General features: G+C 35.0%; 1 protein-coding gene across 5 annotated transcripts in view; it reads right to left on the bottom strand.

Moving 5' to 3' along the window:
* Positions 1–14813, bottom strand: part of LRBA (LPS responsive beige-like anchor protein) — a 620799-nt gene that overhangs the window by 137407 nt on the left and 468579 nt on the right. For all 5 annotated transcript variants that reach the window (XM_031464854.2, XM_064490742.1, XM_064490851.1 and 2 more), the window contains exons 45-46: positions 10863–11003; positions 9728–9847 (exon numbers count right to left, since the gene is read on the bottom strand). In XM_031464854.2, the coding sequence (XP_031320714.2) occupies positions 9728–9847; positions 10863–11003 (261 nt within the window). The remainder of the gene's footprint in view (positions 1–9727; positions 9848–10862; positions 11004–14813) is intronic.

Below are 14813 nucleotides of genomic sequence, written 5' to 3'. Positions count from 1 at the left end.
ATTGATGGTAAAAAAAGAAAAAGAAAAATTGTAGTTTTTTACATTGGAAAAATTATATATTTTATGAAGAAAAAATTCAAAGTAAGCTTTCTTAGTGAAGAAAAAAAATTGATGAACAACATATTATTTTTAAAAGTACATGTTCTGATACATATTAACTTTCAAGGATTTATTGTGTTAGCCCACAAATGAGAAAAACTTAAAAAACTGATCAGAGTTGAATTGAACCTTTAAGTCATTTTAAATGGACTGCATATCTGAATGTTTTCAAATGGATGTTTAAATTTAGTTTGTCCTTATTCAGTAGATACAATACTATTTTTTACTTTAGTAAAAGAAACATTAATAGCAATTTTTAAATTGGAGAAGAAAAAATAACTGATAATCTTTCCAGACAGATACAATTAATATTGTGTGGTTTTAGATATTAAAGTTTCATTTCAAATTAAAAATAAAGAAAAATCACAGATTACAAACCAACAGACAGTAAATAATCTATCTCAATCTAATATAGTGGAATCAATAACTGGGTTTGAGTCTTATCTATTCAACTCACTGGTTAATTTAATTTTTTTGACCCCTACTCACTTCAATTGCCATTTCTAAAACATAGGGTTGTTGTAAGGCTAATATGAGATAATACAGAATTCAATACGAACACAAGATCTTATTATTATTACTATTATTGGTATTATCATTAATGTGGCCCCTCGAATTAGAGACTCAACTTGTCTGATTCTTTTTGGGGGAGAGGGTGGCGAATCACGTTTCTTTCTTTCTTTCTAGAAGGAGAACTGGGGATTGAACCCAGGACCTCATGCATATTAAGCATGTGCTCTGTCACTTTAGCTATACCCTCCCCTCCAACTTGCCTGATTTTTAAAGCCAAAAGGTCATTCATTGGCTATAACTATTCATTTAACATAATCCTAAGGGCATTTTAACAAAATTTACTTGTAAAAATAAGTATGTTCACAAAAATATTTGAGACTCAATAATTCCTACTAAATAACTATCACAGTTAAAACAAATTTGTTTATTTTTATTAGCAATGACAGTACAGCTTAACATGCCTCAATTTACGAGGCGTACTCTCAATATTTTATAGTTCTCTCCTGCTTTCAACATTTTTTTTCCTTTTATATTTAGACCGGACATTTTCACTGAGCCTTTTGCTGTTCTAGAACCCTATCTTTAAGAAATTGTAATTTGGGAAGAGATAATGGACATTACTAATGGAAATAACAGGTAAGCTGTGACTGTCAGAAGAGAAGATGTAAATAAATACCCACCTGAAGTCCTTTCTGGAACAAGTTGTAAAATACACACATTTTGCTATGAGTATAGGGGAGAACAATTAATATCAGGGTCTATCAATATATTAATGAACAGCCTACATTTGTCAACTAAACAAAAATATCCTAAGATCACCAGTGATAAAATAAGTCACAGCTGGTGTGTGTACATTTTTATAATTCAGGAAAATAGGAACATTTTCTAAGTGACTTAGAAAAACTTTTTTCCCGGTATATAAATAACATAAGAAGAAAAATATTCAGTGTTTCAAGTGATTTTTCTTAAAGAACAACAAAAAAATGGTTCATTGTAGACTTACGAGTACGAAGTTCAATGCTAAAAAAAAAATTAGCAAAGGAATACATCATTTAACCTACTAATGTATGAAGAAGAAAAAGGTTAAAGAGATGTGGTTAAATTAACAAATCTGTAAGTCACGTGTAAGTTATGTACAAAAACAAGGATAAACACATATGTGGTTCAGCTAGAGTGTGTTTTACACCGTTAAGAGGTGAGACAGCTTGAGTTCACTGTAATGTGGATGTGAAAGAGAGAGAGAGACTGGGAAAGAAGGACTGGCAAAAAAATGAGAGAGAGAGGGAGAGGAAGACAGAGAAAGAAGAAAGGGGGAGAATGAAGAGAAGGTAAGTGAGAGGAGAAGGGGGAGGGAGGGACATAGGCAAGGAGGGTGTGAGGGAGGGAGGGAAGAAGGAAGGAAGGGACTGAGTACACATGCCAGAAATTTGCAAAGGATGTACAGAAAAGGGTAAAATTTTAATTGTACTTTCTTTTAGCATTTTACAAATCCTGAATTATTTAAAATTTTGTTTGAAATAGGAAGAATAAATGAAGAAAAAAAACCTATCTTAAGCCTTTTTTAAACAAATGCATCCAGAAATAAATTTCCAGCAATTACGTTCTATTAACTGTAGCTAAACAGTTTCTTACAAATGGCCCTAATGCTGATGCTATCAGCATCCACGACTGTATTGTGCTAGGAAGCATGCTGATAGAGGAAAAAGGATCCCAACTTATCTTCTGGTTACAGACCCCTGGGATTTCTGAAGTGGCAGAGGGCAAGTCAAAGGTCTCATGTTTTACAAATCTCGCAAGACACAAATAAAACTATTCTATGATCATCTCTATTTTGTATTATTATTTTTAACAGACGTGTACACTCAGTACCTTTAAGGGTTAATTTTTAAAGCTAAAACTCATTCTTGTAATATTACTGATAGTCATTTATTTTAGAAACCTTATTTAGTAATCCCTAGGATTTAACTGCACTCGATTTACTTAATTGTAAATATGCAATACACTGTATCGGCCCTACTGATTTTTATAACTTAATACACATTTCACAATCTAATAATACATAATAAACTATAAAAGGTTTTTAAACTGAATATCCAAAATATGACCAATGACAGGATGTCCCTATGGACTTCTTTTGTAAAGCTGTATAAGTAAGATCTTAATGTGTCTTAACTATAAAAATGTAGAAGATTAAAGCATTAACAACTCGTGGTCAGTAGGTGACATTCAGCTGTGAGCTCTTGTGGAGAGATAAGCTCATTCCACATAAGATGAGATGTTAGTAGCCCCATCTCATGTGGAGAACACACCTGTTGGGTTTTGCTGTGCCCTTCTGGCTGGGATGGCCATACACTCTCCTCTTTCTCCTCAAATGACCTTTCTGTTTTTCCCAGGCTCTTTCACTGACTCCTCTTTTCCTGACATCTTTAAAGCTATGCATTCATTCAACCAATCAGTATTTACTGAGTTCTAACTAAATGCAAGGCACTGTTCTGAACGCTGAGGTTACAAAGTGAGCAAAACAGAAAGTCCTCACCTTCACAGAGCTCTAGCGGTGGAGACGTAAAATAAGTAAATTAATATATGTATCATGTCAAATACTGGCAAGTATTATGTTAAAAAATAAAAGAAAATAAAGGGATAGAGAGGGATGGGGGTTGGGTGATGCTACTTTTGAGAGGATACCCAGGAAGTCCACTCTGAGGAGGTGACCATTTTGGGCAGAGACTTGAATGAAAAAAACGGAATAAGTGAAGCAAACATCTGGGGGAGACTGAGTCAGGCATAAAGAACATTATATAGAAAACCACCAAAAGAAGGGTGGGCTTGGCACTTTTGAAGAGGAACCACAGCAAAGGTAAGTGAGGCTGAAGCAGAGTAAGAGAGCTGGGGAGTCAGAGGCAACCAGACAATGAAGGGCTTCCAGGGCTGCAGTATAAACCCGCATTCTGTTCTGAGTTAGATGAGTAGTCACTGGCTGGGTCTGAGCTCAGGGATATGACCTGCTTTATAATATCTTTCTGCTGCATGGAGAAAACAGCCCAGGGGGAACAGGTGAAGTGAGAACTTACAGCCACTTGGGCTAGGACTCTCGTGATGAATGTGGTGATAAATGGTCAGATTCTGAATAGATTCTGAAGGTTGACAAGATGGCCAGTGGGGTGTGTGTGCGAAAGGGAGGCATCAGAGTCCAAGCTTTCTAAAGGCCTGAGCGAACTGGCTAAACAGTGCTGTCTTTCACTGAGGTGGCAAAGGCAGGTGTTGATACTTTTTCTTTAGGGTGGCGAGGAGGGTAAGGGGAGAAATAGAGTTTGATACAGAACATTTTCAGTTTAAAATGACTATGAACATACACCCAGCTCAAAGGGAGCTAGATATATAGCCCTGCAGCTCAGGGAAGAGCCATGGAGTAAGCTGTGCTCACCTAGAGAGCAAGTGTTGATACAGAAAAGATCTAAAGACTAAGGCCAAAGGAACTCCAATAATTTAGGGTTGGAAAACAAGAGAATCTGGTAAAGAAGACTGAAAAAAAAGGTAAGGAGATTGCCAGGAGAGGGTGGCTCTTTATTCCAGAAACCAAGTAAAGAATATGTTACTGGAAAAATGGATCAATTAATTGTGTCAATAATGCTGACAGATCAAGTACCATGAGAAGGGAAAATCTGCATTTGACAACACAGAAGCTGTTCATCAATGACTGTGACAAGACTGATTTCGATGACGTGGTGGTGAAGAAGGCTTGACTGAGTGGGCTTGGGGGATGATGGGCGCTTAGGAAGTGGAGAACAAGAGACCAGACAACTGTTTTGAGGCTCCAAGATAATACTCCTTCTTACCCTACATGTCTATGACACTATTCTGAAGCTTAGGTTTGAATTTTCAACTAGTAGGCAATAGTATCTTGGTTATTCTGAAAATATACCAATGTGTCAAAAAGCAAATTCAGACGTTTGGTCTACAAATCAGGTTCATTATAGTTCATAGCATCATTATTTATCTAGGCATCCAAACTACAGAATCACCTTTATGCCTTCCTATTCCTTACAGTCAACCAAGTGCCAAATCCTGGAGCATTACTTTGAACCCATCCCTTGAATTCATCCCCTTAGCTCTTTAACTAGTTCTTATCATCTTTACTTTTAACTAACTGTAACAGCCTCCTCCCACTTCTCCCTACCTCCAGCTCTCAGTCCTTTTCCGCATTCCCTGGATCTACTTTCCATACTGCTGCCAAAGCTCTTTCTTTTTATAACAGAGTCGATCAATATGTGGAACTCCTGCTAAAACATCTTACATGGATCCTCACTGCCTAGAGTGGGAGACAGGAAGACAGAACCCATGGGCCAAAAGCCTGCCACTCATTTTTGTAAATGCAATTTTATTGGAAATCAGGCACACTTATTTGTCTACATATTGTCTGTGGCCACTTTTATGCTACAGTGATAGAACTGAGTAGCTGTGATAGAGACTGAAAGGACTGCAGACAGAGTTTATCTTTAGACTATTACTGAGGGTCTTCATACGAGACCACAATTGCCTTTCAGTGTCTTTCCTTCCCTATGTTTCCTACACACCAAACACATAAGACCAATTAGTAGACCAAGAAGCATTCCCCAATGTGCCAAGCATTTTCTCTGAATTTCGCTCATGACATTTTGAGTGCTAGGCATACTCTTCTATATTTCATCGAAGCATTAATTTAAAAAACATTTAATTTAATGCCTACCACATTCCACACCCTGTTTTAAGCTCTAGGGATAAATCAATGAAGAAAACAGTCCCAAATTCATGCTCTTATGGAGCTAATGTTCCCCAGGATAAGACATCAATAATAAACAAATGAATAAAGACGTGTATGTCAGATGATGAGTGACGTGAAGAAAAATGAAATTGAGGAGTGAGTTAAAATCATGAGGTGAGGGATGTAACTTTAAAGAGAGAGGATAGAGAAGGTCTTACTAAGAAGGTGACATCTGAACAAAGACTTGAAATGGGCAACGGAATGGATCCATAAGGGTGTCTGTAGGAATTTCTCAGGGAAAAGGAAAGGCCCTGAGGTGGGAAGGTATCTGGAATATATGAGGAACACCAAGGTGGTCCTGTTTATCCAGAACAGAGTGAGCAAGGAGGCAAACAGTACAAGAGGTCAAGAGGTAATGGGATTTTGGAGGGGAGGGGTCGTCGCTGTGGGGTCTTGCACTGTAAGGACTTAAGCTTTTACCCTCAACAGGGAAACCCTTTACTACGAAGGAGAAGACTGGGAAAAGAGCAGCTTTGAAGGAACAAAGATCAGGAATTTAGGTTTGAACATGTTCAACTTGAGATATGTTTCATATATTCAAATAGAGATGATGAGGAAGGAGTCAGCAGGAGAAACGGACATGCTAGAGAAGTAGATCGGAAAGGTTTAAATTCCTTTGCAGCCTTTAAGCTCCAACTCAAAAATCACTTACTCTATGAAGTATTTGCAACCCCACTTCTTCCAGACAGAATTAATTTCATTTTGTTTATATCTTATTATAGCACTTGTCACTGTCTAACATGTATTAAAAATAGTTTTATGTATACCTGTCATTCTCACCTGGAAATGTGTAAAGAACTGTGTTTATTTCACCCTTTTAACCCCAAGTGCTCTGTACCATATACTACATATGATAAAATAATCAATAAATACTTGGCTGGCTTACCTGAATGTGCTTTGGGGGGTGTTTTAACTCACCTGTCATAGGAAGTTTTCTGCAGAGATCCCTATGCTCCAACTAAATTCGCTCTTCTTCCTTGTTCTGTACATACATGTCCAAGTCAAAAGTAATTTCTCTTTCACCTTATAAGACAAACTGATCACCAAATCCTAACAGTGCTTACCTTCTAAATATGTCTTAAACTCATCCACATTTCTCTAGTACTAGTGCCCCTACCAACTCTAAGCCTCCACCGTCTCTCACCTATTTATTTACCTGAACAGCTTACTGATTGCTTCCAGTCTCGCTCACAGTGTAAAACGTATTCAAACACCAACCACAGGGAACACTTAAAACCACAAAATCTCCTCTGCTTCGACTTTTCCAATGTCTCCCTAGTGCCCCAGGATAAAGTCCACCCTTCTTCTCAAAGCTCAAAAGCCACCTCCTCACAGGCCCTGGATCTCCTCTCTTCTCTTCCTTCTTCTCATTTCCATCCTGTATCTATGAGCCACAGAGGTTTTATTAGACGGAAGTGCTGGGATGATTTTACTGTCAGTATCTCCCCTAGTGCAAAAGTCCACTGAAGGCAACACTCTGTCTCATCTGGTGCTGTACCACAATCACTGCCTGACTGTGCAGAGACTCAATTAAAATAAAAAATGTAAAAATTACATGCTATCTTGGGATTCTGCCAAACTTTTTATTCTGAGTTTACTTTTAGCACGAATTACTTTAAAATACATCTTTGTTCTAAATTCTGAGCTTCCAGAGAAGTATGGTTCTCTAATAATCTCCATTTTAGATCCATTTACGACTGCCCCCATTCTAAAAATAATGAACCTAGGTGACATTTATGACTCCTTCCACTCTCCAATCCTGATTTGTTAATCATTTCTATAGGAGAGAAGAAAGAGTTTAAACTGCAGCAAATCAGACTGTACTTAATCATGAGATTAAATTAATTGACACTAAGGGTACATGAAATGAGTATGCTGCCTCAAAAGAGGGGTGGGAAATCAGTGACAATGGATTGCCTAGAAAAGCTTAGATATTTGCCTAATATTTAGATATGATCACCTTGTGAAATTCATTCAAGCTTTATGAGTCTGATTTGTTCCACAAAATTCTGTTATAATGGTTCAGGCTGAAGACAGTAATCTATTTTGCGCCTCAGTCTCTAAACTTAAGTCTTTTTTTTTTTTTTTAAGACTTTAAACACAGACTCTGCTGGGGAATTTTAAACTATTATTTATCACAGTGATGATTCTCCAACCCAATTTTAACATGTTCTATTTCAGTCCTCAAGACTACCTACTATTGCTACTACCTGTCAGTTCGTATTTAGATGCAGTGCAACATCAGGAACACCGCTGCTCAGAGGGGATGAAGGCATTTTCCTCTCCATAAGCAGAAAGCTATCCTTTGATGCCAAAACAATGCCCTCAGTCTGCACTGCCCAGTACAGAAGCCATTAGCCAAAAGTGGCTAGTAAACACTTGAAATGTGGCTAGTTTGAGATGAGATGTGTGATAAAATATAAAATACACACCAGATCTCAAAGACTTAGTGCAAGAAAAACATAAAATCTCTAATGAATAATTTTATATTGACTACGTGTTGAAACAGAAATATTTTGGATACATCAGGTGAAATATATTCTTAAAATAAATTTCACATGGTCCTTTTGAGTTTTAAAAATGTGACTACAAGGAAAGTGAACATTACCCATGTGGCTCAGAATTATGGTTTACATTTACGTTTCTATTGAACAGTATGGTAAGCGTACTTGGAGAACTGATCAGCACTTCTGAAGTGTTTATCCAGACAGAATAAAAAGCATCACTGAGGGTCATATCTGAAATGGAACCACCAATGATGCATGGAAATAAAAATGATCCCCCCAATTTTTAAATGGTAAATCATGCTAAAAATAAAAGACCATTTTGCTAAAATCTAGTAACATCTTTCTTCTCTGAAATAAAAACAATTCATATTTTAACTTTTATTTCATAGAAATAAGCTTTTTTTAATAGACTGTAAAGTATAAACCCTAAAAGTAACATACAAATATCACTATATCAAGTTTTTGAAAAGTATTGTATAATACCATAAACATTAGTAATGTAGCTTTCCCTTTTTTGAGCCCTAATATTTCTCATATGGTACTTATCATTTTCTCCCTTATAGTATAATTATTTACAAGTCATATTTCTTTTTTATTGAAGCGTAGTTGATTTAATAGGTCATATTTCTTTATGAGACCATAAGGAACTTCACAATCATAGGCATATCTTGTTATACACAACAGCGTGTAAACTGTACTTCTGAGGGTGGAAGTAAAAGTTTAGTAACGATTATACTAGCTACTGTGCAAAGTTTTTGAACTTTACAGTACTGAACACACAAATAGAGAACTCATTTCTCAATAGTAATGCAATTTTTTCTTTTTTCTTCCAGTCTTATTGAGATATAATGGACAAAGAGCACTGTATAAGTTTAGGGTATACAACATAATGATTTGACTTACATACATCACGAAATAGTAACGCAATTCTATACCAAGCAGAGACAGATATTCAATTAGAACCAGCAACAGGTAAAAGATGATTGTCTTAAGAATAGAGACATGGGCATTCTAAGTGAAGTAAGCCAGAAAGAGAAAGACAAATACCATATGATATCACTTACATGTGGTATCTAAAAAAAACACAAATTAACTTATTTACAAAACAGCAACAGACTCACAGACAGAAAACAAACTTATGGTTACCAGGGGGAAGAGGGTGGGAAGGGATAAACTGGGAGTTTGAGATTTGTAGATACTGACTAATATATATAAAGTGGATAAACAAGTTTATACTGTATAGCACAGGGAACTATATTCAATATCTTGTAGTAGCTTATAGTGAAAAAGAACATGAAAACGAATGTATGTATATTCATGGATGACTGAAGCATTGTGCTGTACACCAGAAATTGACACAACATTGTAAACCTGACTGTACCTCAAAAAAAAGAAATGTTAAATTAAGTTGAAAGTCTGAAATTGTTCTCTCATTATTTTTGCCTATATTAATTTTATTCATTGAGTTTGAAATTCCATTGAGCACAATGCCTTACATCCATACTACTATATTTTTGCTTTAAAAAAAAGATTTCAAGGAGGGAAAACAACCGTTCTGCAACTGGAGAGAGAGAGAAGGCAGGGAGAGGAGAGAGAGAGAAGACAGACAGACGTACAGAGACAGACACAGAAGAGAGAGAGAAAGAAAGAGAAATACTGTATAGTGGTTCTTGGTCATTTAATTAAGGCCTCATGCTTTGAGGCTTATCTTTAGTAAATAGGGATGTTTTGCAAAAGGGAAATTGTTAACGTTGATTCAAGAAGAAATACACTGGCAATAACAACTGTAAAATGGAACAGTTTGTACCTTAATATCAGATGTATCACGCTGACTGTTTCGCCATGCTCTAGAAATTGATGAAAAAGTTCGATCTGCGTGGTCAAATTTCCCTCCTTGCAAATTTAGGAAATAAGTTGTGAAGGGTTCCTAAAAAATAAGCAATTAAAAAAATCATACGTTCTCTCATGCATAAAAATGTGGTTTAAAAAAACTTCGTATCTAAATACTTTAATGACTAATAGGCATCAGCCTGCATTACATTCTAGACATAGATTGGGAATGATACCTAAATTATTACATTAATGTTCTTAAATTATTTTTGTTTCAGAAGAAATATTTCCAAAATTTGGTATCTACAACATTTTTCAGACTCTCTCCCTTTCCAAGAACAATTTATTAATAACATTCAGACATAAATTGGACAGCATTTCTTCATAGTACAGGGAAACAGTCCAACATGTAACTTTCCTATTGTTACGGCTCAATATTTAATTTATGATTAAGAAAAGAAAAATGTTTGGAAGATTTAAAAGCCTCCTCTTAGTTAAAGAACACTTAAACACATATTAGTAGATAATTGCTTGAAATTAGCTAAGCACTATAAATTACTTCTAGGATTTATGTCTGCCTGGACCCTTCTAACAAGCTGTAATTAATGATGTGCTGCTAATGCTTTCCCAAAGAAATTACTTTCTAGTAGATGAATCACCTCTCAATTTTACAGAAACATTTCTTGTTTAACCAATATGTTATCAATACAAGGCAATCTTGGTGTCACCTACAAACATACCTTACTTCATTTGGGGCAGCTGGTTTCCAAAATATATGACTATATGTTTGCATTAACGGAATCTTACGTAGTTCTTATTTTAATAGACTACATTTGAAAATAATATATGTTACTATTTAGAATCAACCATTTGAAGAGTCCAATTGAAGAAAAAAATTCCCACAATTCCATGTGGAACATTTTTATGGCTATTCTAGAGGAACATGTTACAAAATACATACTAAATGGGATAAAGAAATATTTATAATTAGAACCTCAATCACTGAAAAATATTTCACCCTTCAAAAAAGATGCTGATGATTTTTAATCAATGCATATTCTCCATAACATTGGATTTACTTATTCATGGATTATTATTCAAATTGAACTTACTATTCTTAGCAGCCATGCAAGAACAAAACTTGCAGTTGAGTAATGAGTACCATAGTGGAACTTTGGAACTTGATCATCTTCCCAGGATTCATAACGCTCTGCAAAGAATGCTGCTCTTTTTGGATTCAAAGCTCCTATTGGCTGCCAATGAGGAGGGGAAAAAAGAAAAGAACATATATATGTAACCATCGTTTATCTCTTTCTCTCTTCAAATGTTATCCTATTAGCAAGAGTGAAAGTGAATTAAAACCGTGTTACAGTTAGTAGATGGAAAAACAAATTTATTTTTCTATGCACATTAAATATACACATATAAGTGAATGGAGAAATCTGTCATTTCTCAGGAAGTCTAGTTTCTATTGAATAAAGGTCTTTTATCAGGCCATAACAAGCATTTCCATAAAGACAATTACATGAAGTGAATATCAGCTATAGGATATTCTGGAAAGCACCCATAAAATCTTTTTAGTTCATTAGAAGCAACCACCAGAAATAGAATCTTGATGCTAGAAGAATAACTTACAATAGATTCTGAGAAGAGGATGGAACAGGGGGCGGGAGGAGGAGTACAAGGAGGAGACTGTGCGACAAAGGGATTATATGTAAATCTAGAAATTTCTATCAGTATCAGTAAATCCAAAGAATTTAGAGGATAAAAACATGCCTGCATGAAATGTAAAAAAAAAAAAAATGTGTAATATAAAAAGAATACCAGATAGATTACGAGCTTATAGCGCCAAACAATACATTACAGCAGAGGCCCCCAAAGCGATACAGCAAACTGTGAAGCGCCTGGGCTCCCTGAGTCATAACAGTACCGAGTCAGAAGGTTGTTTTGGGAAATAAAATGAGTAAGTACATGGAAGAACCAACCATGCCTGATTCAATGAACACTATTAATCTTAAGGTTATCTTTTAGCATTGTGCTAAGTTTGAATAAAATCATAACCTACAAGCTGCAGAACGCTGACATAAGATAAGAGCTTAGTAAATGTTAGCTGGTATCACTATTGTTGCTGCTGCTGTTGTTATTTGGGGAATACAGACTCCCTCAAACAGTAGGTAAAATGTTGTGTGATTATGCACATGTGCATTTTCTTCAGGAAGACATACAGAGTATTCTAAGATTTTCAACAGGGTCTAAGGGCTCAAAGGATGTTAAGCTCAACTGCTTTAAGTAACAATTCATTCTTATAAAATATTCCAGTCTCTAGAAAAAATCTCTATTCTTTATTGAAAATACAAGTACCAATCACTGAAAAAAGATCTCTATAAGATGACTTTCTTTAATAAAACCTGTGAGTAGTCACTCCTCATTTATATGAGAAAGAAAATATCTGATCACTTACGGGAAAATTATGAAACTGAAATTTAAAATATTGGTTTTAAAGTAGATGTGTTCAGATATATTTTATTGAAAGTGAAGCAATGTTAAGGTAGTTTTTAAACTGCTTTTCATGTAATTTAAAACATTTTAAATGATCATTTTGGCTATTTTTCTTAAATTGTTAACTATTATTTCAAAACTGCTATATATCTCTAGAACCATTCATTCTCTTTTAATGGCGTAGTTCTAATTAACATTTTATTTTAAGCCATTTTTTTTTACTTTACAAGCAAATTTAAAAAAATCTTTAGTTGATTATTATTTTAAATCAATATCACAGTATACCAATTTAAAATGCCATCTTTTAAAGTGTTAGTTTCTGTACAAAAAAAAAAATTCTGATTTACCAAATATATGCCTGTTAAGAATGGAACTGACTCCAAGAAATCTTTGTTACAGAACCAATTTGGAATGCCTTTGAATGTATTTTAGTTGTTGTCCCTAAAGACTGAGCCATGCAAAAGGAAAGAAAGAAGAAATAAAATCACTGGAAGACAAATTATGTGAATTAAAAATAAAATCAATGGTCTTTTTGTATGGTTCTGCAGCATATTAAGTATTCACTTTATCTCCTCCCATTTTTATTACTCTCCAAATGAGTACACCCCCAAAATCAATAGTTATAGAATCACGTTTCTTGAATATAATGCTAAAACCAATTAGGATTGATTTCACTAGCGTCTGAGAAAAATGGCACCGTGTGGAGACCCATATAGGTAGAGCCCACAGGATTGATTCTGTTATTGTTACAGTTGGTTTCCGAAGCCTGCTACAAGACAGCTATCAAGACATACCACATTTATTTGCAAGCATATGAAAAAGAAGTCCCCAAATAAAAGAAGGTTTAAAAAAAAAAAAAGACCAGTGGAGCTGTGCAATGACAATGATACACTATCAGCTTACTCAGAGAAGTTACAGTGGGAATACACACATTGAATTATACATTACGCGAAAGCACTGATTTATTGTGGTAATAACATCCACCTCATTAAAAGATTCTGCTTTGCTGCAGTTGGAAGGCTACATATTGTTTACTGCTATAAATTAATGGCAGTACAAAGAAGACTGTGGAACCGTCCTAACAATAGATCTGTAATGACAGTGCTGTATATCACAGCTTCCTCAGCAGCTTCATAATAAAATGGAGACAATGTATTGAGCTAATACATTCTACCATGCTGGCCCATATTTTTCTGACAACTGCTTTAAAGGATGAGCTGAATCCAACTATGTTATAATGCTGCAAAAGATTTAACTAAGCAAGAGTCAGTCATACACTAAAGTGCATCTTAGCATTTTTAAAACATCGTCTAAATCAGCATTTCAAGATGTTTATTCATTCCTGCAAAAGAACTAAAAGTAAATGCTGATGGCTCCTCTTACTTATACAGTATGTTAAGAGTAACAATTGAAGGGCAATTCAGAAAATGCCTAGCACTACCATTCTACACAATGCTCTTTGTACAATTTAACTGTAAAAGCTTGACAGAATATTTTTTAAAATCAGCAAACTGATTAAAGGAAGAAGAGCAAAAATACTGGTCATTTAAAATGGTCATAACTTCCTGAAAAAAAATCAATAAAAAATAAGTATTGATTAAAGAACTATAATTCAAGTTCATAACCAGGTAAACATAAATAGCTCTAGGATATTAAAAAATGATTTTAAACACTACCAATTTGCAACAAATAAAATTATATAAGATTTTTAAATCTAAAAAATAATATAAGAACCTTAATCACAAGATGAAAAAGTGGTTCAAATAAAATGGAATGATTTGAAAATTAAGAGTTATCAGGATTACCAACACATCCATTTACACTTAAAAAAATGGAAATACAAGCTTAGACTAAAACAGAAGGAAAATTAAAGACAACAGAATAACAAAACTCTTGAAAATCTATAAATAGCAAAAATAAAACATTACACATAGGATATTTTTAATCTCACAAATAGCAAAATTGACAACTGTGGTAAATTGATAAATATTCTGTTTGAGATTTCTGTCTGATACCTTTCATAACAAGATATGCAAAGCAAAGATTTCTAAATCAGGTTTTTAAGAATATTACAAAAATCTTTTATTACCTTTCTTGAGAAGTAATTTTGCTAATTAGTATAGATATACAAAAATGCTGCCTGTAAAGTGCCCAGCTCAGTGCCTGGCACATAGTAAGTTATTGGTAATAATAATAATTATTATTTTTCAGCTTATTCGATCAAGAATATTTAAGAAAAAAAGCCATTAAATACAAGTTTTTTGTTTCTGTTTTTGACAGCAAGGCATTTGTTATAGACACATACTCAGATCACAACTGGAAAAGATGTTCGCAAAGGGGGACACAGTGGAGAACAGTCCTGGAGTGGGCACCCTTCACACACTAGGGCTACTTCTTCCGACTCCCAGGGGAACCCACACACTCTTGCCTGCCTCACCGTCCAAGACTCAGTGACCTCTCCCCACCACAGGCTACAAAGACCTCCACAAAGGAGGCTTCTGCCTGTGGTTGGGCACCCCCATCAATGACAGTCCTGTTTTTACAGCAAAAAGAACAGTCCCCAC

Source organism: Camelus dromedarius, chromosome 1 (assembly GCF_036321535.1).
Source record: "Camelus dromedarius isolate mCamDro1 chromosome 1, mCamDro1.pat, whole genome shotgun sequence".
In the NCBI taxonomy this organism is placed as follows: Eukaryota; Metazoa; Chordata; class Mammalia; order Artiodactyla; family Camelidae; genus Camelus; species Camelus dromedarius.
This window is presented reverse-complemented; position numbering and strand designations above follow the sequence as displayed.